This window comes from Anabrus simplex, chromosome 1 (assembly GCF_040414725.1).
Source record: "Anabrus simplex isolate iqAnaSimp1 chromosome 1, ASM4041472v1, whole genome shotgun sequence".
Classification (NCBI taxonomy): Eukaryota; Metazoa; Arthropoda; class Insecta; order Orthoptera; family Tettigoniidae; genus Anabrus; species Anabrus simplex.
In genome coordinates this window covers 412,512,184-412,537,108 of record NC_090265.1, presented here as the reverse complement: position 1 = coordinate 412,537,108, position 24,925 = coordinate 412,512,184, and the positions used below count along the sequence as shown (strand labels likewise).

The 24,925-nt window shown below is 39.4% G+C and overlaps 1 protein-coding gene across 1 annotated transcript in view; it reads left to right on the top strand.

Annotated features, from left to right (window-relative positions):
- LOC136856865 (anoctamin-1) overlaps positions 1–24,925 on the top strand; it is a 286,578-nt gene that overhangs the window by 225,869 nt on the left and 35,784 nt on the right. The window contains exons 12-13 of the mRNA XM_067135069.2: positions 16,424–16,521; positions 17,250–17,398. Coding sequence (XP_066991170.2) covers positions 16,424–16,521; positions 17,250–17,398 — 247 coding nt within the window. The remainder of the gene's footprint in view (positions 1–16,423; positions 16,522–17,249; positions 17,399–24,925) is intronic.

Sequence of the window (24,925 nt, the reverse complement as noted above, 5' to 3'; positions counted from 1 at the left end):
TACCAGTTGCTATGGAATGGGAGTGGGCATCTCGGACATATTCTGAGTCGTGGCCCTCCTTGTGCTTAGGCGGCTAGGACTATACAATTCACCGGTGGTCCATAACCCGTTAGAGGAGAGATCCTCACTTGGACTATATGCAAGTAGCGCAGCATCCTGCTTCATGAATTTACTGAGCTCAGAACACTTTAAGCAAGCCTCGGACCTGTGGGAGTAACGGAGTCCCACTCCCATTTGACAGGCGAGGGACTCCTTGGAAACAACTTGGCGAACGAAATGGAATTCGATGGGGAGCTATCAGTATTAATGGGGCTTATAGAAGAAAGAAGGTAGAACTGGCTGAGTCAGCACAGAGGATGCATCTGGATGTGCTAGGAGTAAGTGATATTCGGGTAAGGGGAGATAATGAGGAAGAGATAGGAGATTATAAAGTGTACTTGACGGGTGTTAGAAAGGGAAGGGCAGAGTCTGGGGTAGGGCTCTTTATCAGGAATACCATTGCACGCAACATAGTTTCTGTTAGGCACGTAAATGAGCGAATGATGTGGGTAGATTTGTCAGTGGGAGGAATTAGGACAAGAATTGTGTCCGTGTATTCACCATGTGAGGGTGCAGATGAGGATGAATTTGACAAGTTTTATGAAGCATTGAGTGACATCGTGGTCAGGGTCAACAGCAAGGATAGAATAGTGCTAATGGACGATTTCAATGCGAGAGTTGGGAATAGAACTGAAGGATACCAAAGGGTGATTGGTAAATGTGGGGAAGATATGGAAGCTAATGGGAATGGGAAGCGTTTGCTGGACTTCTGTGCTAGTATGGGTTTAGCTGTTACGAATACATTCTTCAAGCATAAGGCTATTCACCGCTACACATGGGAGGCTAGGGGTACCAGATCCATAATAGACTATATCTTAATGGACTTTGAATTCAGGAAATCTGTTAGGAATGTACGAGTTTTTTGTGGATTTTTCGATGATACAGACCACTATCTGATCTGTAGTGAACTAAGTATCTCTAGGCCTAGGGTAGAGAAAGTGAAATCTGTCTGCAAACGAATAAGGGTAGAAAGTCTCCAGGACGAGGAAATTAGACAGAAGTACATGGATATGATTAGTGAGAAGTTTCAAACAGTAGACAGTAAGCAGGTTCAGGATATAGAAAGTGAATGGGTGGCATACAGGGATGCTGTAATAGAAACAGCAAGAGAATGCCTAGGAACAACTGTGTGTAAAGATGGGAAAAGGCGAACATCTTGGTGGAATGATGAAGTGAGAGCAGCCTGTAAACGTAAAAAGAAGGCTTATCAGAAATGGCTCCAAACAAGGGCCAAGGCAGACAGGGATTGGTACGTAGATGAAAGAAACAGAGCGAAACAAATAGTTGTTGAATCCAAAAAGAAGTCATGGGAAGATTTTGGTAATAACCTGGAAAGGCTAGGTCAAGCAGCAGGGAAACCTTTCTGGACAGTAATAAAGAATCTTAGGAAGGGAGGGAAAAAGGACATGAACAGTGTTTTGAGTAATTCAGGTGAACTCATAATAGATCCCAGGGAATCACTGGAGTGGTGGAGGGAATATTTTGAACATCTTTTCAATGTAAAAGGAAATCATCATGGTGGTGTGGCGAACAGCCAAGCTCATGGGGAGGAGGAAAAGGATGTTGGTGAAATTATGCTTGAGGAAGTGGAAAGGATAGTAAATAAACTCCATTGTCATAAGGCAGCAGGAATAGATGAAATTAGACCTGAAATGGTGAAGTATAGTGGGAAGGCAGGGATGAAATGGCTTCATAGAGTAGTAAAATTAGCGTGGAGTGTTGGTAAGGTACCTTCAGATTGGACAAAAGCAGTAATTGCACCTATCTATAAGCAAGGGAACAGGAAGGATTGCAACAACTATCGAGGTATCTCATTGATTAGTATACCAGGCAAAGTATTCACTGGCATCCTGGAAGGGAGGGTGCGATCAGTCGTTGAGAGGAAGTTGGATGAAAACCAGTGTGGTTTCAGACCACAGAGAGGCTGTCAGGATCAGATTTTCAGTATGCGCCAGGTAATTGAAAAATGCTACGAGAAGAATAGGCAGTTGTGTTTATGTTTCGTAGATCTAGAGAAGGCATATGACAGGGTACCGAGGGAAAAGGTGTTCGCCATACTGGGGGACTATGGAATTAAAGGTAGATTATTAGAATCAATCAAAGGCATTTATGTTGACAATTAGGCTTCAGTGAGAATTGATGGTAGAATGAGTTCTTGGTTCAGGATACTTACAGGAGTTAGACAAGGCTGTAATCTTCCACCTGTGCTGTTCATAGTTTACATGGATCATCTGCTGAAAGGTATAAAATTGCAGGGAGGGATTCAGTTAGGTGGAAATGTAGTAAGCAGTTTCGCCTATGCTGACGACTTGGTCTTAATGGCAGACTGTGCCGAAAGTCTGCAGTCTAATATCTTGGAACTTGAAAATAGGTGCAATGAGTATTGTATGAAAATTAGCCTCTCGAAGACTAAATTGATGTCGGTAGGTAAGCAATTCAACAGAATTGAATGTCAGATTGGTGATACAAAGCTAGAACAGGTCGATAATTTCAAGTATTTAGGTTGTGTGTTCTCCCAGGATGGTAATATAGTAAGTGAGATTGAATCAAGGTGTAGTAAAGCTAATGCAGTGAGCTCGCAGTTGCGATCAGCAGTATTTTGTAAGAAGGAAGTGAGCTCCCAGACGAAACTATCTTTACATTGGTCTGTTTTCAGACCAACTTTGCTTTACGGGAGCGAAAGCTGGGTGGACTCAGGATATCTTATTCATAAGTTAGAAGTAACAGACATGAAAGTAGCAAGAATGATTGCTGGTACAAACAGGTGGGAACAATGGCAGGAGGGTACTCGGAATGAGGAGATAAAGGCTAATTTAGGAATGAACTCGATGGATGAAGCTGTACGCATAAACCGGCTTCGGTGGTGGGGTCATGTGAGGCGAATGGAGGAGGATAGGTTACCTAGGAGAATAATGGACTCTGTTATGGAGGGTAAGAGAAGTAGAGGGAGACCAAGACGACGATGGTTAGACTCGGTTTCTAACGATTTAAAGATAAGAGGTATAGAACTAAATGAGGCCACAACACTAGTTGCAAATCGAGGATTGTGGCGACGTTTAGTAAATTCTCAGAGGCTTGCAGACTGAACGCTGAAAGGCATAACAGTCTATAATGATAATGTATGTATGTATGTATGTATGTATGTATGTATGTCATCCTTTCCTTTATCCCCAGAAATCTTATCAATTCCAGCTTTTCTAGTTTTCAACTTTTGTATCTTATTGTCAATGTCATTGTTATATGTAAATTTTAATACTTCTTTAGCATTAGTCTCCTCCTCTATCTGGACATTATCCATGTAACCAACAATCTTTACATACTGCTGACTGAATACTTCTGCCTTTTGAAGATTCTCACATACACACTCCTCTTGTTCATTAATTATTCCTGGATTGTGCTTCTTGGAACATGTTTCTGCCTTAAAATACCCATACATACCCTTCCATTTTTCACTAAAATTTGTATGACCACCAATAATGCTTGCCATCATGTTATCCTTAGCTGCCTTCTTTGCTAAATTAAATTTTCTAGTAAGTTCCTTCAGTTTCTCCTTACTTCCACAGCCATTTCTAACTCTATTTCTTCCAGTCTGCACCTCCTTCTTAGTCTCTTTCTCTCTCTATTATAATAAGATGGGTCTTTACCATTCCTTACCACCCTGAAAGGTACAAACCTGTTTTCACATTCCTCAACAGTTGCTTTAAACCCATCCCAGAGTTTGTTTACATTTCTCATGCCTGCTTTATCAGCCATATGGTACTGCCTAATAGTCCTACTTTTAAGATCTTCCTTTCTGTCACATTTATTTTTAATTACAACAAAACCAGCTTCATGATCACTAATACCATCTATTACTTCGGTTTCTCTATAGAGCTCATCTGGTTTTACCAGCATCACATCCAGGATATTTTTCCCTCTCGTTAATTCCATCACTTTCTGAATCGGCTGTCCTTCCCATATTAACTTATTTGCCATTTGTTGGTCATGCTTCCTGTTGTTCGCATTTCCTTCCCAATTGACATCTGTTAAATTCAGATCTCCTGCTACATTCACATTCCTTTCCATGTCGTTTCTCACATAGCTGATTATCTTATCAAATAAATCTGAATCCGTGTCAGTGTTACCATTTCCCGGTCTGTACATTCAAAATATATCTAGTTGCCTATTATCTTTAGAAATGAGCCTTACCCCTAGAATTTCGTGTTTGTCATCTTTAACTTTTTCGTAGCTTACAAATTCTTCTTTCACGAGAATGAATACTCCCCCTCCCACCATTCCTATCCTGTCTCTACGATACACACTCCAGTTCCGTGAGAAAATGTCTGCATCTATTATATCATTTCTCAGTCATGATTCAATTCCTGTTACAATATCTGGTAAATATATATCTGTTAAATTACTTAATTCTATTCCTTTCTTTACAATAGTTCTAATTCGGGAGATAGTAGGTTCGAACCCCACTATCGGCAGCCCTGAAAATGGTTTTCCGTAGTTTCCCATTTTCACACCAGGCAAATGCTGGAGCTGTACCTTAATTAAGGCCACGGCCGATTCCTTCTCACTCCTAGCCCTATCCTGTCCCATCGTCGCCATAAGACCTATCTGAGTCGGTGCGACGTAAAGCAACTAGCATAAACAAAAAACAAAAAAAACCACAATAGTTCTACAGTTCAACACTAACATTTTTATGTCATCCCTATTTGATTTCCAGTTCCCTGTTCCCTTATCACCGCTCCCTAGGCCACCCCGTTTCCCTGAATGTACCTCCCTATCACCCTTCCAAACAAATTTCCTAACTTATACATACCACTGTGGTTTAAGTGAAGGCCATCTGAGCGCAGATCCCTATGGCCTACCCACCACCCATTAGGATCTAGAAATTTCACTACCAGTTTCCCACATACCCACTCCATAGTCTCATTTAAATCCCCAATCTCCCTCCAGTCAGTATCCCTCCTACACAGTATTCCACTGATAACAAATTCCGCTTTCTTAAACTTCAACCATGCTGCATTTACCAGATCCCACACATCTCCAACTATGTTGATACTTATATCAGCTTGCGTTACGTTGTTGGTACCAACGTGAAACACTACCACCTTTTCCTTCCCCTCCTTCCTCTCTTCTACTTTCCTCAACATCTGCCTCAACCTAATTCCTGGATAACACTCTACCCTGGTTCCCTTTCCTCCACACACTTTCTCCATGTGTCTAACGATGGAATCCCCCAGGACCAGAGCCTCAACCCTACCCACCTCATTTGATCCCCTCCCCTCGTGGTCAGCCCTATCTTTGCTGATAGCTGCAGAAGCTACTTCCTCCTCCCTTTTCTTCTTCCCATGACCCTGTTCCACCTGTTTTTTCCTATCCTCTACTCTACATTTCCCTTACCTACCTTTTCCCTTCCTCCTACTTCCACACATCTAAGCAACAGTTCCCTGTCCCTCATCTTCCCTCTGTTGTTCTACCTGGAGTGACTCGTACCAATTTCGCACAGACTTCTACAACTACCCCCCTTTCCTTCCCCTCCCTCTTGTACACCTACTGTAACCTGTGTTTAAGGGAGTCCTATCTTCCTTCCTCTCTTCTGTGAGAATCCTAATTATGTCCCTCAAACTCTCCAACTCCTCCCTCATACCCCTGTGCCTCACCACACTCACAGTTCGTACACTTGCACTCCTTAGCCATTCTTTATGGAAAAAATGAAAAGAAAAGGAAAAATAAAATTATTTGCAAAAAAAAAAAAAAAATGAACGGAGGAATATTTGTCTGGGATAGTACTCAAAGATCACACAACAATAAGGTAATATATGACTACACTAAAATACTACTTAGTCATACTCTATTTTTATCCTACAACCCCTAACAGGATAAAAACTGCTGTTAATTACTGAATACCAAAAGGAATACACAGGAACTACACAATTCCAAACTGCAATTAAGCCTATCCTAATTACAACATTATTTTAGTAAGAGTTTCTATGGATACCTCTACTACACCAGTACTACACAAATATTTTACAATAATAAAATAAACACACTAAATTCTAATAGGATATTACTCCTATACTACTGTACAGTACACTACAATAATTTTTAAACTACGTTCAGACATATCCTAACTACAATTCCGGTACTGTATGTCACTACTAAGCACAAACAGAAATTAAATTTGCAAGAACTACTACTGTACTCAAAGATTACCAACAAAGCTAAATGCTTAGACAGATTATTATTTTTTTGCTAGTTGCTTTACGTCGCACCGACACAGATAGGTCTTACGGCGACGATGGGACTGGGAAGGACTAGGAGTGGGAAGGAAGCGGCCGTGGCCTTAATTAAGGTACAGCCCCAGCATTTGCCTAGTGTGAAAATGGGAAACCACGGAAAACCATTTTCAGGGCTGCCGGCAGTGGGGTTCGAACCTACTATCTCCCGAATACTGAATACTGGCCGCACTTAAGCGACTGCAGCTATCGAGCTCGGTAGATTATTATTAGTACGGTACTATGCTCTAATAGATACACGCGAAAGATAACACACGAATATAGCAGACAAGATACGGTACTATTTAAATATACTGTATCTACACTACAAATTTCAGCTGAAATGTGGTTATATGAACTGTTACCGCTGGTGGATTACTATTATTTTCCCTACTATGTGGGACGGAGAATAAAAGTGTCCTTAAATGCTGAGAAATAAGAGGTTGTCTACAATAATTTCTGTCAAAACCACGCTGGGGGCTTGACTGCAGTATTATTGGGATATAGGAATTTGATTATTAACTTTTACTCGATGAATAAACGAAGGTGGAAAGTACAAAGTATGCAGGGAACTAAGGCTACAAATTATCGGAATAATGAATCAGCTGATTTTGTATTTATTTACACAAGCACCATGTGCATGTAGCAACAATCGTCAACAATCCAAAAAACTGTTAAGTACCATAATTGTCCAGATAAATTACCGTGTATTCTCTTTAAATCGAAGTTTACAGGCGTATCGTGTTATTTAATGTAATAAATTATTACCTTCGTGATAGTTTGAACGGATATCTATACGAAATATCGGAAAAGTTGCGGCGGAAATTACAATGACTTACAACTCCTTATGATAATCTGCATTTGTAAGTATTATACCAACGAACCTGCAGATATTTAAAATTATTGTTTTAAAGGCTAATAGTATTACCTAAACCTAACTTCAAAACAAAGTACACCTAACTAGCCTACTTAACCTAGAAAACATTATCTACTGAACACCAAATGAATTACTTGTTATAAAATTCAAATAAATATCACTACTCCCAATTTCTACCAAGAGGCACTAAACACCAATATATAAATAGCTTTAAATGAAAAAAAAAAACACACACAATATTTAAATAATTTCAATAAGTATTAACTACTTTTTCACTACAATAATAGCTGCCTCTGTGGATCCGTGGTAGTGTCGGCCTCCGAATCCCAAGATAGCGGGTTCAAACCCGGCAGAGGTAGTCGGATTTTTGAAGGGCTGAAAAAAGTCCATTCGACACTCCATGTCGTACGATGTCGGCATGTAAAAGATCTCTGGTGATACATTTGGTGTTTACCCGACAAAATTAATTAAATCTCAGCCATAGACGCCCAAGAGATCCGGTTTACTCTGTCTGCCATCTAGCGGACCTAGAGTAAAACAGAACGTCGATATTGACGAGCAGACAGCCAGATGGCGTCAAACCGAAATGTCTGCACACGGTAGCTGAGGCCATATGATTATTATTATTATTACTACAATAATGCAAGAGCTCTCTCAACAGCCAACCGTTCACAAGCGCATCCAACAATCAATCAATCACCGATCTACTCCAGAACAGCCGCCCGTTCCAATGGACCAGCAAGGAAAAGGCAGCATTCCAAGGCATTAAGGCTGCAATATGCAACGCTCCTGGTCTAGCTCATCCCGATCCTCAACGGAAGATGTACCTGCAGATGAACACTTAGGAGCAGTGTTATTCCAGGTGAGGTGTGACGGCGGAAGGGACATCCTCGAGTTTGTCAGCAGAAACGTATCTCCCACCGAACAACGCTACTGCACTGCCGAGAAGGATGCTTTAGCTGTGGTGTGGGCCATGGGCCAATTCAGAGGCTACTTGGAGGGAAGGAAGTTCCAGCTCTACACCGATAACACCACTCTCAAGTGGTTGAATTCAGTCTCTGGCTCAAAATCTAAATTGATGCGATGGGCTCTGTTAATCGCAGAATTTGATTTCGATGTGCGTGACGTCCCAGGATCGATGAACATAGGAGTAGACAGCTTATCGAGGCACCCAGCAATGGAACCTGAAACTAGGTGCGCCATTGTCGAGAGGGAGTTCCCACAAAAACACCAGAGTGAACCTAAGGAACCTCCTTATGACCATCAAGAAGGAACTTGATCTAGAAGTAATCAAACAGTGGCAAGAACAAGACAAGCCCTGTAGGACCACGATGCAGTGGATTAGGAGACAGAACACCGATAGTCGACTCGTCCTGAGGGAATTCAAGATGTGCTACAAGAACTTCCGGGTTGACAGAGGACTCTTGATGTACAGATCTCACCTCTCCGACACGCCTGCAGTAGTCGAGAGGGAGACAGCGTATGACGGACATCCTCGAGAAGTTCCACGACAGCACTGAAACCGTATACGCAGGAGGCGAAGAGACGTATCAGTCTATCCGACGGAGATTCTTCTGGGTCAACATGCGGAAAAACATCCTGAATGACATGAAGGGGCGCTACAACTGTGCCTACACCAAGGGGAGCGACAGGAATGCAGATTCCAGTCAGCGAGGAGGACGGCTGCAACGCCCTTGGGGGGTCATAGCCCTGGACTTGATGGGTCCTTAACCTAGATCCACGGGGTGAAACAGGACTCCTAGTAATCACCGACCTCTTCATAAGATGGACTGAGGCCTTTCCAATACCAAAAGCCACGACGGGATGCATCACCAGCCTTCTACAAGATGAGGTATTCAGCCGCTATTGTTATCCACGATGCATTCTGTCTGACAACGGGAGTCAATTCATGTCAAGGAAATGGCAGCAAATGATGACAGAATGGGGTGTGGGACACTGGACCACCCCTATCTACAACCCAAGGGCCAATCGAACCGAACAACGGAACCAGGAGCTGAAAAGGATGCTACGGGTCCACCTGATAGACAAAGAACATCGACTGTGGGACCGTCAGATACCACAGTCACTCTTTGCCCTATCACGACATATCAGCTGATGATAATAATGATAATGGCGGTACTGCAGTTGACCAAACAGAACCGAAGTGGACATGAGTTTATCCTCCAGAGCCACAAATAAAAGTGGAAGAGAAGTTCAAGGTTCTAAACGCAGGTATACGAATTTGCCCTCTGAGAAACAGTCCTCCTCTAACATAGTTCTGTTTGTTTATCTCCAATGCTATCTGGAATCTTTTAGTGACTGAAACTAATAAATACGCACAGAAAGTTATTCGAAATAAAATGAATTCCAGAAATATGGGTCCGTATTCTCGTCTGCGAAAGTAGGTTGACGTTACAGTATCAGAAATGAAAAAAATCATTTCTCTAGTTATAAATATAGGTCTGAACCGTAAAAACAACATTGAAAAATACTGGTGCACTTCAAAATCACAAATATTTCCATATTTTTCAAAAGTCATGTTACTAAAATGTCTTGAAATGATAAACTCTATGTTACACATTAGCTCACAACAATATATTCCCCCAGGACAACCATGACATGATGCATGGTATAAAGTAAGAACGTTCCTGAATTCAGTACATACTTCATTCAAGAAGTATTTTATTCCCCATCAAAATTTGTCTATTGATGAATCCATGATAGGAGTGAAGAATAGATTTTTCATATAATGTATATGCTGAATAAGAGACATGCTCGGTTCGGAATAAACAAATTTGAAGTAGTAGTCAGCAAGTATAATTATATAATCCACACGGAACTGTACAGTGGAAAACGATTCATGGCAGATTGAACTGATCTGCTTACCAAAAAAGTTGTTGTGCATTTGTTGACTGTCTCAAATATTTTGAACAAGGGGTATCATATTTTCACTGACAACGTTTACACAAAAATGCCTTTAGCTAAAAGACTTTTTTGCGAATGACACCTTTCTCACTGGCACAGTCAATAAAAATTCTAAAGATCTATCGAAATCAGTTCTAAATTCAAAACTCAGACCTCATTATATTTCAGGGAAAAAAAAAAATATACTTTTGGTAGGATACAAAGAGCAACATACAAGAAAACCAGTTTATCTGATAACAGCCAGCTATCACGCGGAGGATAAAATCATTTGAAGCAAAAGTAGAAAGGAAAATATAAAACCAGTTCTGATCCATAAGTATAACCTAAACATGGGGGGAGTAGACTGCAAGGATAAGTCAGTGTATCATGTAACGTGACAGAGCAACAGGGAGGTACTGGAAAAAAATATTCTATAACCTGTTGGATATGGTAATTTTTGATGCCTACATACTCTATAGTTTGAACACCGACAAACCCCTTGAACGCGAAGAATTTATGATTAGTATTGTCGAAGGTCTTGTAAATGAAGAAACTCTTCAAAACATTCCACCTGGGCCTTCAGGAGAAACGGGACATCAGCTGGTACGCCTCCCAGGAAAGAAACTGCGGTTGTGCTCTGTCTGTTCGACTGCAGAAAAAAAGTCACGCACCCACTTCTGGTGCCCAGGATGTAATTGTGGTGTCCATCAACAGTGCTACCATAAATCAGAACATTTTTTGGAGGCCTATGAAAGCAGGAAGAAAGAGGAGCCAATGCAGAGGTAGCGAGGATGAATCTAAGTAGACTCACGTGTTGGTGCGATGTGCTTGTGTTATTTCAGTTCTATTTTAATTTACGGTACTTCAAGATAGTGAAACCTTTCTACATATTTTTAATGCATAAAATTGTGTAAATTTTGTAATTAGTAAAATCGTCATATAATATTACTTTTTACATACACGCTGCCCAGAACTTTCGGATTATTTTGGAATACTTAGCGTGTGTTGGATACTTCGCCCATACTGCTTCAGGATACTAAATTGGTAAGTTTAATTTTCTACCATAGTATTCTTCGTCCTTTTCTGAATAAAATGGCTTGTTATACATAAAAATTAATTGAAAAACAACATTTTTATGAATTTTTTAAAAGTTGTTTGCAAAACTCGCCAAAATGCTTGCCTCTTGAAGGTAAACCGCTTGCCGGTTCCAGGGTTAATTCATTTTCGGACATGGGTTCCCTCTTGAAAAATGACCAGTTTTCCGTCCCCCAGAAACTTAGCATTGTCAGTGTAGTTCTTTTTTTATTTTTTATGTCACACTGACTCAGATAGGTCTTTTGGCGACGATGGGACAAGAAAGGACTAGGATTGGGACGGAAGTGGCCGTGGCCTTAATTAAGGTACAGCCCCAACATTTGCCTGGTGTGAAAATGGGAAACCACGGAAAACCATCTTCAGGGTTGCCAACAGTGGGACGAACCCACTGTCTCCTAAATGCAAGCTCACAGCTGTACGCCCTTAAGAGCATGGCCAACTTGCTTGGTGGTGTACTTCTGAATCACCCAGTATATTCATCATCATCATCATCATCATCATCAAGTATTCAGTCCCAAGACTGATCTGTCGTTACATAGTGATTCCATGTCATACAATCACTGGTAACTCTCTTCATTGCTACATAGCTGCTTGCACTGATGTCTTGTAAGACTGAGAAATGATATCCTGGATCCTCTGCAAGACCGTTTTACTCAATGGTATAAATTGTGGCCCTACCAAGTAAGGCATCTTTATTTTGCTCAACGTAGAACTTCGACTTTTGTCATGTCATCTTTCCATATCACTTCAGTTATTCACCGGGAATGTCACATTTCAAAAGCTTCAAGGAATTTGTTTTCGGTCTTGTTCATCATCCAGGTTTCTGAGGCATACAACAAATCTGTCCAGACAAATGTGTGCAGAATTCTCCTGCAGAGGAAGAGACTGAGCTTGTTGGTGCTCAACAATTTGTTCTGCATAAAAGCAATCATAGCTTGTGCAATTCTACTCTTGATCTCAGTCGTACATCTTCATCCTCAGTTATCTTATGTCCTAAGTAACATCTACTCTTGATCTCAGTCGTACATCTTCATCCTCAGTTATCTTATGTCCTAAGTAACATCTACTCTTGATCTCAGTCGTACATCTTCATCCTCAGTTATCTTATGTCCTAAGTAACAGAAGATCTTAACCTGTTGTACCATGGCATCATTTATCTTCAGACACAAATCTTTTGTTATTTGCAATATGACCATTTTCTTCATACCATATTTCCTTTCTGTGTTTTAAGTTTTGTTAATGGGCTGCAGGGAAGATGGACTTCCTGCTAATATTGCCTGATCATTGGCAAACTTGATTATCCTGATTAATCTTCCATTTACTTTCAATCCCAACTTTGTACCTTCCAGTACTGCTTCCATCTTTAGATCTCCAAAAGCATTGAAAAGGGCTGGTGAGAGTGCATCTCTGTCTTACTCTTTCTTGATGGGCACTGGCTCTGAAATTCCTGCTTGGAGGAGGGATATTATGACTTCTAGACTGTTATACAAGTCCCAAATGGATGTGGTGAGTTGCTGTTCTTCTCCAGTCCTATTTAGTAGAGGAAATAGATTATACCGAGATCCTCTGTCAAACGCCTTCTCATAATCTACGAGGCATACCTAGAGAGACAGGGAAATATATAACATCAGTCCTTGCTATTGTTCTTAAAAGATTGCTAATGATATACTGGTAAATAAACACCATTAGGCCTTGCAAACACCTTTAAAACATTGTTTCAGTATGGTAGTATTTTAATGTTTTCTATGGTATAATAATTTTTTTTTTTTTTTGCGAGGGAGTGTGGAAAATCTTTCATAAGACGCTTGTGAGGGTCCGCACTCAACAAGTGTGTGGAGATTCTTACCCACTAAAAACCACACTCCCTTTTCCCACGACATTTATCTCCGCCCCGGAAACCGCTCTCGCATTACTTCAAGACGGATGTCATGCTTAATGCATCTTGTGCTCCATCTTCCTTCTTCTGCTTTACTGTCTGTCGTAATCGTCCAGGTCCTTCTTCTTCTGACGCAGAATATTTTCTACGTAGACTGCCACCTGGTCCCAAGATTCTTGACTTCGTAGCATTACTGACATGATCCCTTCTGGCGTCAATTCTCCCTGCATAACTTCTAAGCATCTTCTTTGTGGCAGCCAGTGAACACACACAAAGAAAGTATGTAATACGTCATCGATATCTCCGCAGTATATGCACGCCGGACTAGTTGCTAGCCCTAGCCTATGAAGAAATTTTCAGAAGTATCCATGACCTGTCAAGAACTGTGTGAGATAATAACAATAATAATAATAATAATTTTAATGCACAGGTTGGCAGAGAGAGGAAACACAAATGGATTGTTGGTCATCACTCGGCACATTGGAGAACGAACAAGAATGGAGAACGTCTTATAGACTTCTGTAAAACATTTGTCTTAAAACTAATGTCTACGCATTTTGCGAGACCCCCACATGAAATTAGGGCAGCCTCCAAGGAAACGCAAACATAGGTGGTGGAACACGACCTGTGATAAAGCCATTGATGAACGGATGAAAGCATGGAATCAGTGGAATGGACATCAAACAACTAAGAGATGGGAGACCTTCCTAAAAGTTCAGAAAATCTCCTCAAAAATAATCCGCAGGGAGAAACGAGCCTATGACAAAAATAGACTCATGGAAATCGAACAAGATTTCCTTAGAAACAACTCCAGGAATTTCTACAAGACCTTCCGTGAGAATTTATCTAGCTATCAACCACCATCTTTATGTTTCCGTCGAGCAAATGGAACATTAGAAACGAACACCAAAGAGAACTGCACTATTCTAGCTGACTACTTCCGAGACCTCCTCAATTGTGATCCTCCAAAGGAAAGACTGAACTTTGAAAAGCCCATGCCCAACCCCGATTCACAGCCACCGACAATACAGGAAACAGCACAGATTATACGATCGCTTAAAAATAATAAAGCTCCTGGAGAGGACGGCATCACTGCGGAGATGTGTAAACTTGGAGATGATCTTGTAAGCAAAATTCATGCAATCCTAGTAGAAATATGGGAAACGGAAATGATTCCACAGGATTGGAAGTGTGCATTAATACACCCATTGCACAAGAAAGGTGACAAGGCAGATCCAAACAACTATAGAGGCATATCTCTACTGCCAATCGCATACAAAATCCTTTCCAAAGCTCTCTTGAACCGGTTAGAAAAACAGACAGATCATCTGATTGGCGAGTACCAAGCGGGTTTTAGGAAAGGTCGATCATGTGCAGAACAAATATGGAACTTGAAGACGATATTAAGGATTCGCCGAAGTGCCAGCACGATCGTCACCTTTGTGGATTTTAAGAAGGCGTATGACTCTGTGGACAGACAGACAGTATTTGATATCCTAGAAGAACTCAGAGTGGACAAGAAGACCAGAGCACTTATCCAGCAGACCCTCACAAGTACGACCTCTAAAGTGAAATTCCTTGGAGAAATCTCTGAGCCTTTTGAAATATGTACGGGCGTTCGTCAAGGTGACAGCATCTCCCCTATTCTGTTTAACTTAGTTCTAGACAAAGTTATTAGAGAGTGGGAAAAGGATATCAAGGGTGTGAACATCGGAAATTTGGGAAGCAAGGTCAATGTGAAATGTTTAGCATTTGCTGATGATCTCGCAATCATTACTAAGACCAAGGATGAAACAAGGTATGCCATACAGAGACTACACAATATAGCATCAAAGGCAGGCCTCCAGATATCCTACGAGAAAACCAAGTACATGGAAAATCTACGTCAAAATAGCAAAAGAACTCCGCTAGAGATGGAAAACGGCACAATTTCACAGGTGCCCTCCTTCAAATACCTTGGAGAAATTATACTACCATCAGGATTAGACAGTAGTGCCAATGTAGAAAGAAACACCAAACTACATAAGGCATACAGACTGACGTGGAATTACTACAACAAAAGAGTCATATCGCGTAATGCAAAATTACGACACTACAAGACAGTTGTATTGCCCGAAGCTTTATATGCCTCAGAAACCATATGCTTAGGTGGTCACTCTAAAATTACAGAAATTGAAAAGCAGGAGCGGAAAATTCTCAGGAAAATTTATGGTCCTACGAGAGAAAATGGAATGTGGATTAAGAGGAAAACAGCGGACCTCTACTCCTTCACCGACAGGTTTACTGATGCTGTACGGAAAAGGCGCCTTAATTTCTATGGCCATATCTACAGAATGAACAGCGACAGACTAACTAAAAGATTATTCAAAGTAATCAACTCAAAGAAGGTCAAAATAAAATGGCTAGAAGAAACTAAGGCGGACCTCCAAGAAATAAATATTACAGACGACATCATGGAAAATCGTGGAGCTTTTAGAACCAAAGTAGCTAATCATAAATTTAGGGAAAAAGACAACTGGTAGGAAGTGGTCGACAGAACGCAAGATGCAACACAGTGCATTCATGAAGAGATTTTGGGAGGATAAGAAGGCACAAACCATCAAACCAACTATCAAGTTCAAACGCGCTCTATGAATGGGCATAACGAAGGAAGAATAATAATAATAATAATAATAATAATAATAATAATAGAGCATGGCCTCCAGAAAGGCCTGGCATAGCTCCATTGAGTTGATGCAGACACCATTGGATGATCTGCACATCTGTAATAATGGGGGCCCTAAATCTAATGTTGAAGATGGCACAAACATCCAGTCTTCCAGCCAGAGGAATTAATCAGTGAAGGTTAAAATCACTGACTTAGTCAGGAATCATACCCAGTTCCCCAGCATGCTAATCGTGTAGCTATGGAGCTGGATATTTTTTCATATGAACAAATAATATTGGAATAACAGAGCGGTAGTTTTAGTTTGTTGGTGGGAAAGTGGACTGTGTTGTTCTTTACAGAATACCTTTTCTGTTACGGTATGTAAAATAGAAGAATTGATAATATGACCATTCTTGGGACATGAATTGTTTGACCTTTCTTCCTCTAGGATGATTGATATATAAGGAATCACTTATGGTACAGCTCTTTGTTGTTGAATTAGTGTCTGTGGAGTCATGTACAGGGTATTGGTGAATTACTTTGAATCCACTTGATGCATCACCATACTATCAGCTATGTCAAGAATTAACCACTAATTGTCTTCTGTTACTATTGACAATTCTTTTAGTAAAAGAGGTGTTGTTTCCTTTTATTTTCAGTGTGGCCCTGGTGGATGTCTCATGGAACTGTGTATTCAGCTTGCTATAATTATGGTGGGCAAGCAGGCCATGAATACTATCCTCGAGATGATCTTTCCGTAAGTACACTACTAGTACATTAATGTCTAGGAAGGAGGTTAGAAACCATACACAAAGGATGAACACAATGCCTGGCTAGTGCGTGTAGATAGAGCAACAGATAGGACAGAGACAAACATGAAAACTCATAAGGACAAGGACAAATTCCACATATTCACACATTTTTGTCTTCGGTGATGAACACCCTCCTGATCACTTCTATTTACTCCAGATTATTTCTTTTTCCTCCCCAAATTAAGCATGCTTCTGGAAGAAGTGGGACCTTGGGAGGTATCCGCTCTGATATTGACATTCTTGATCTAGGAATAGTGTACTATACTTTTATTTACTTATCCACCCCCTATGGCACTACAGCCCTTGAAGGGCCTTGGCCTACCAAGCGACCGCTGCTCAGCCCAAAGGCCTGCAGATTACGAGGTTTTGTGTGGTCAGCATGACTAATCCTCTCAACCGTTATTCTTGGCTTTTGAGACCCCCGCTTTCTCACCGTCAGATAGCTCCTCAATTCTAATCACGTAGGCTGAGTGGACCTCGAACCAGCCCTCAGGTCCAGGTAAAAATCCCTGACCTAGCCGGGAATCGAACCCGGGGCCTCCAGGTAAGAGGCAGGCACGCTACCCCTACACCACAGGACCAGATTTATTTACTTATATTGGTAAAATTGTAATAGGATTTGGAATGAATAAACATTGGTCTTTTGTCTTATAAGCTGTTTTATGTCTTATAGGCTATTTTATAAGTGGCTCAACACTCTGAAAGTAAAGACTGGAATGGTTCCTGGATCTGGAGTAACTCGCAGCAACAGTCAGTGGGTGAAGGACTTCAAGTTGGTAGAATGGGGACCCCGTGGTCTTTTCCCGGAATACCTTGAAATGGGTAAGCTGTTTGGAATAGTCAACACCCATATTATCTTTGGGGTAATTACTGTTCATATTAGATTCAGCACAGCTAATGATGCATCTCATTGATGTATCTCTTATGTTGCATAATTGTGGGGATGTTATATTTTATAAACTGAGCATGGTTTTAAAATATAAGAACTGTGAAACTTGTATTACTGTATGTTGTGAGATTTTTGTTTTTTTAATGCTAGCCTGAAAACCATGAATGATTTCTGTTAAGAAAGGAAAAGAGCAATGTCTAAAATAACCTTAATGGAATATGCTTAGAATTTTGAAAACTTTCCTGTTCTTGAAGACTGGAGATCCCAATTCTGGTACTGTTATTGCCTATACTGTTATTTGTTCTTTTCCCACATTAATTACTGGAAAATGCTCTATTCTTCAGATAAAAGCCCTGATATATGCTCCTCTCAGCCCCAGTATAATCTATATATATATATATAAAATAAGAGTTTTGTTTGTACATTGCTTAGAATTTGAAAAGAATGGTATTTCTGGATCGGTCATGTCCATAGTAACAAGGAAATGCACTTTTTACTTTTCCGTAATTTCTGTCTGTCTGTCTGTCTGTCTGTCTGTCTGTCTGTATGTATGTATGTATGTATGTATGTATATATGTATGTACACGCATCACGAGAAAATGGCTGAAGAGAATTTAATAAAAATTGGTATGTAAAGTCCTAGAATATGTCGCTACAATCTAGGTCATAAATAATCTATTTCACTCAATGAGAAATAGTAGTTTAGTGGAAGGCCTAAAATATAATTCTCAAATATTGATGTTGGTAGTGGTCCTATCTTAATAAAAATTGGCATATTAAGTCCGGAAATAAGGCGCTACAATCTAGACCATAAATAATCTTATTCACACCGAGAGAAATGGTAGTTTAGGGGAAGGTCTAAAATTTAATTCTCAAATATTTGTTATTATTTGTCTTATATTAATGAAAATCGGTATGCAAAGTTAGGAAATAAGTCACTGCAATCTAGGCCATAAATAATTTTATTCACGCTGAGTGAAATGGCAGTTTAAGGGAAGGCCTAAAATTGAATAATTAAATATTTGTGTTATTAGTGGTCCTATTGACAAATAGTATATAACTAAATTATATATTATTAAATTTCCAATCATTTAAGTCTTATACATTCTCTGTACCAGTTATGATAACGGAGATATTCATGAATTTCGATTTTTGTTGCTAAGTCCATTTCAGTGCCGCCGCAAGAAAATGGGTAAACAGAATTTAATGAAAATCGGTATGTAAAGTCGAGGAATAAGGAACTACAGTCCATGCTGTAATTAATTTTATAAGACACGCTAATATTACAGAGTTGAAAGAGAACTGAATGTGAAGGCCTACAATACAGAAAGCTCATAACACTGATCAACAATAATATATTGGTATTATAAATTTGCTCATTCAGGACAGATATTTCTGATTCCCTATGGGAATCAACATCTATATCATGTGTCTCTGTTGTCGCTCATCTCCGATAGATGGGATTACTGTTGTTTACTGCGATTTTTTAAAAATTTGCTTTACGTCACGCCGACACAGATAGGACTCATGGCGACGATTCGGTAGTTAAGGGCTAGGAGTGGGAAAGAAGCAACTCTGGCCTTAATTACGTTACAGCCGCAGCATTTGCCTGGTGTGAAAATGGGAGACCATGGAAAACCATCTTCAGGGCTGTCGACAGTGGGGTTCGAACCCACTACCTCCTGGATGCAAGCTCACAGCTGCGCGCCCCTAACAGCACGGCCAACTCGCCCGGTCGTACTGAAAATAACAGCCTGCTTGAATATTGACGGGAAGTAGCTGGGGAGTTAGATAACTTTCTTCTTTAGCATGCCATTCCTCTGGTTCATAAGTTTTCTGATATTACTGATACATAACAAACTGGTTCATCATAGCATTCGAGCTATTCAATCCCTACTCTGAGGCACTGACTGGAATGAACAGTGTGCATATTTAACAGAACAATGGCAGAGGAGTGTTGACGGCTGTCTGCGGTCTGGTCATTCCAGCATTGGAACTTTGGACTGTTACGTTGGCACCATAGTACTGTTCGCTAAAAGTGAGAAAATGTGCGGTTTTTCATTTGATCGAATATTTTATATGGTAACATTGCTTTTAATCGCTGCATTCCTGCTGACTGGCGAGTTTAGATAGGAAAACCACAAAGACAGTCTTTCTGAGAATCCCGTTGCGAAGCTCGGGTACATCAGCTAGTTATAACTATGTACATCAGGATTTTTTTAAATACCTTCTTGGTTACTATCATACTCCCAGACACACACTGAAAGCCTATTGGCAGTCCCCTGTTGTCCAATACAAATAATACGCTAAAGTAGAATTGTAGTGCAGTTATTTTATTAGTTAGTATCTTGCTTGTTTTATGGTCATGTAATCCTTATGTAGTATACAGTATTTCCATTGATATTTTCTTAATTCACAGAATGTTACTTTATTTTTGATGATATTTTTCATAATATTTCTGTGAAGAAAGCAAAGTGCATCAGTTGTATAAAATAAACAAAGTTGTGCTAAATGCTTCATGAACTTAGTGGTGTTATATTCATACAATTGTTATACTAAAAACTGTTGGGATCTAACAGGAAATGGTTATGGTTAATGATTCATATGTGAGATTTGCAATCTTTGTATAGTCTCAAGTGGAGACTGTCGGTAGATTTACTGGCACGTAAAAGTAGTTAGTGGGACGTAAAGCAAATAACATTATTATTATTATTATTATTATTATTATTATTATTATTATTATTATTATTATCATCAAGTGGAGACTATCTGGTAGCCTGTATTGCTATGGGGTGTATAATAATTAGTTAATTATTTGGAGATATCCAAAGTGCCTGTTGCAGATAATACTTATCCAATGTAGCATTGGAAACATATCCATCCAGTTTTTCCTGACCCCTTGCTTGGATTATTTTTGGCTTTATCATCCTCACTAAAAAAACAAAACAAAAACCAGCAACGACATATCGCTTGAAAAATGTTGTTCATTTAAGTACATAACAGCCTTTTAACATCTACCACTTCCACAGTTTTGATTATCTCTTCTTAGTTACTATCACACTCCCAGACACACACTGAAAGCCTATTCGCAGTACCCAGCTGTCTTTCAAATATGGTAATATGCCTATGTAGAATTGTAGTGTAGTTATTTTATTACGGTAGTTATCTTGCTTGCTTTATTGTCATAAAGTCCTTATATATAGTATACAGTTTTTCTTTTCTTTGATATTCTTTCTTAACCTTTTTGCTGCCTAGTTTTGATGACCAGGCAGAGCCTCTGGGCCAGGTTATTTTTAAGGAAGAAGCACTTTTATAAATAAATTTTTACTGATAATATTAATGGAATGCATATTGTCCCCGTGGCCCTGCAGCCCAATACGGGGTCGGGGACAAAGTAGGATTATATTTTACAGCATATTTTTATGGCTGGATGCTCTTCCTGATGCTGACCTCAGTTGAGAATTAATGAATATGAAATGAATGATGGTGAATGAAACTGGGTAAGGAAGTGGAAGGAATCGGCTGTGGCTTATGAATAGGAACTGTCCCGGCATTTTCTTGGGAGTGCAAAAGGGAAACCACAAAAATAAATATTCTCAGAACAGCTGATGATGGGGTTCGAACCTACTCGCCTGCCGAATGCAGAGCTTGGCCCCATAGCCTTAGCATGTTAACACACATGGTTACTTTGCTCAGTGATATTATTACTGAAATATAATTTTAAAATGCTGATCCAAGATCTGGTATTATCAAAAGCATTAACATCATCATCATTTCCCTTTATCCAGCTGTAGCCAGGTAAGCGCAAATATGGTTCCTCTCCACTTTCTTCGGTCTTTCCACCACTCCTCCTCCAGAAATTTTCTTGTGAGGCACAACTGGTGGGATTTCAGCAGGACATATCAGATAAGTTGGATTCAGGAGGTCAGTTAGATTGCATTGCCATAGATCTTTCCAAAGCCTTTGATAGAGTGGAACATGGAATATTATTAAAGAAATTGGAGGGAATAGGATTGGACGTAAGGGTTACACGTTGGATAAAAACATTTCTAAATTCAAGGGTTCAGAAAGACAAAGTAGGAAATAATGTATCTCAGGAAGAGAAAGTTTGGAAGGGAATTGCACAGGGTAGTATAATCGGTCCGTTACTTTTCTTAATATAAGCAAATGATGTAGGGAACAATATAACATCAAAAATAAGATTGTATGCAGATGACATAATTGTTTATAGGGAAATAAACAACATTGAGGGTTGTTCAGAATTACAAAGGGACCTTGAGAGTATCCAACAATGGGTTGAAGAAAATAATATGAAGGTTAATGGAGGCAAATCAACTGTTACAACTTTTACAAACAGGAGCTTTAAAATTGAATTTGAATATACTTTGGATGAGGTAGTTATCCCAAAAGATGGCAAGTGCAAATACTTAGGTGTGAGATTTGAAAGTAATTTGCACTGGAAGGGTCATATTGATGACATTGTTGGGAAAGCATACAGAACGTTACATGTCATAATGAGGCTACTTAAAGGATGCAACAAAGAATTAAAAGAAAAAAGTTACTTGAGTATGGTTCGTCCATTATTGGAATATGCGAACAGTGTTTGGGATCCTCACCAAGAATACCGTACCTAATAAAAGAAATAGATAGTGTGCAGAGGAAAGCAGCAAGATTTGTAACAGGGGATTTCAGGAGAAAGAGTAGTGTATCAGAAATGTTAAAGGAACTTGGGTGGGAAACTTTAAGTGAGAGAAGGGAGAAAACTATACTTATAGGATTATATAGAGCCTATACAGGAGAAGAAGCATGGGGAGATATCCGTGAGAGGCTTCAGTTGGAAGATAATTATATCGGCAGGACTGACCACAAATATAAAATTAGAAGGAATTTTAGCAGAAGCGATTGGGGTAAATTTTCATTCATTGGGAAGGGTGTGAAAGAGTGGAACAGTTTACCAGGGGTAGTGTTTGATCCTTTTCCAAAATCTGTACAGATATTCAAGAAGAGAATAAACAGCAACAGAGAAAATAAATGAAGTGTTAGAGGGCATTCGACCAGTGCAGGTTATTGTAAATAAAAAAAATGTGTGTGAATAAATTAATTCCATCCCCTGGTCTAAGGAGTTTGGACAGCCAAAGTAGGGGACTGCCTGTAGGGGTGAAGTACAGTGGGGATTTCGAGGGCCCTGGGACCTCTACGGTAGCTGTGAAGGCCCTTCAGGAACTCTGAAAAGTGGTGGCAAAAGAGGCTCTGGTTAAGACGCAGCAGGTCGTTATGCTACTTAGGATCCAGAACGGGTGTTAAAAAAAAAAAAAAAGTAAATAAATAAATGCAACGTAAATATTAATCTTATACCAGTTGTATAGTATCATTTGAAGTAATTCCACATACTGTATATCAGTTGACTATATTTGTAAGTAGTACAGGAGATATTATAAGTAGAATTTTGTAAACAATATAAATTTATTAAGGATGAGCTGTGTGTTTAATAGAAAACATTGTTAGCGTAAATTGTATAATATTGTACTACAGGAAAATTTTCTTCTCTTGTTAATTTAATATTTAGTGCTTGACAATAATGTATTTTAGTGTACCATTTGCCACCGAGATAGACACCTCATTTGCAAATAAAGAGATTTTGATTTGATTTTGAACACTGTGTCCCAGTCCAGGTTTCTTATCCATATAGGCTATTGTTACGATAGGCTCGCCACACCCAAAGGCATTTTATACCTACTGCCAGGTTCAAGGATATCTATTATGATATATCTATAATGACTGATTATACTCACTGAATGCAGTTTCAGACAGCTGCAAAACATGCCAAGTATGAACTTTCAAACAACAATACGAGCATTAACAACAATGACCCATTTCAACAATGGGTATCCATATTGTTGTTAAGAATTGGCAGAAAACAGTTGTTACCTCTTTTATTACTTACAAAACTAAATTTACTTGCTTGTTCACATTAACCCCTTAACTGGGTACTAACAAAATCATTAACATTGGGGAAAGAAAAAATTTATTTGAGGAGGGGATGACAATTCTGCATGATATTCATCATTACTACTTTGTCTCGCACTTTCTTGTAGTTCAGTATTGCCCCCTATATATTCTCCATCTTCACTATCAAAATGTAGCTCTCTAGAATCACTATTTATGAGAAAACATTCCATTTCTTCATCAACGAGAGATGAATGTACAGTATACTTCAAGACGCCATGATGGCTACATGTCAGCGGGAAAGATGTTCCACTCCAACGAAGCTGAAATATTATCAGTTCACTTTCAGAACACGCGAAATGGTGAGGTATATCTACCGTACAGAACTTCTTCAAGCATTTCCATGGAATTTCAAAGCATGACACTATATCCCATTCATTTATGAGATCGGTGAAGTACACACAGCACCAAAACTTATGTATACGGGTTTGGCGGAGGAGGCACCATGAGAATGTTGGCCAGCCAGTATAAAATTCTCAATCACTAGATTGAGTAGCAAAATCCTCTCTTCAGTGCTCATATGGAGTGAGGGCATATGACACTGTTGAGGGTGATTTATCTATCAGATGGAGACGTTAAGCTTTGAGCAGTCCCCTTGGTGCTATTCAGCAGGAGCAGGCTATGTGCCAACACTGGCTTTCACCCTCTCCCTATAGGGGACGCACAAGAGATCTAATTGGCTGCAGTGTAAGGTCATTCAGTGACCTCCCCGTTACAACCGAACATAGTATACTACCAATCTGAGAGATTATACATCCAGTTTACTTCAAATGATCTATCTGTCCCAGGTTTGTATACCTGACCTGAAATTAAGTCCTCTTAGGTTTCTTTTCAAGCGTCATTATTTTAGGTTTGGAAATGCTTTTTTCCGTATCATACTTGCTGCACCTTTTTTCAATCTTTGAACAAAAGAAAAAACATAGGGATTGTAAAACTGTGTCTATTTTATGGTTTTAAAATATCTGTGCATAAAAGGTCATGGAACTTACAGGAGTCAATATAGAATTAAAATTTCAAATCAGTTCAGTAGTTTTTCAGAGCACTTTTTTATGCGATCAGAATGGTTATTTGTTGACTGATGTGGTGCTAGTAACATTTTTTAAATTTTATAATGTTAGGTTCTTCAGTCTGTCAAAGTTACTTTGTGAGAAAATACATTTAGAAACTATCTGAAAAAGAAACATCTTAATTAAAAATAGAATTTCAAGTATAACTTTATTATCATATCTTTCTTTCTCAGATAGAGTAGTTTCTAAATTTACTCATAAATTAGTTATGACAGACTGAAGAACCTGAGGGTTGTAAATTAACTGGATCAAAACTGAAAAGAAATGGCTTCAAATATCACAAAACTATTAACAGATATGACTCCTTGTGGATGGGGGATGCAGACGAAAAATACACCCACAGTATCTTCTGACTATCGTAACAGGCGACTAAAAGGGGCGGCCTAG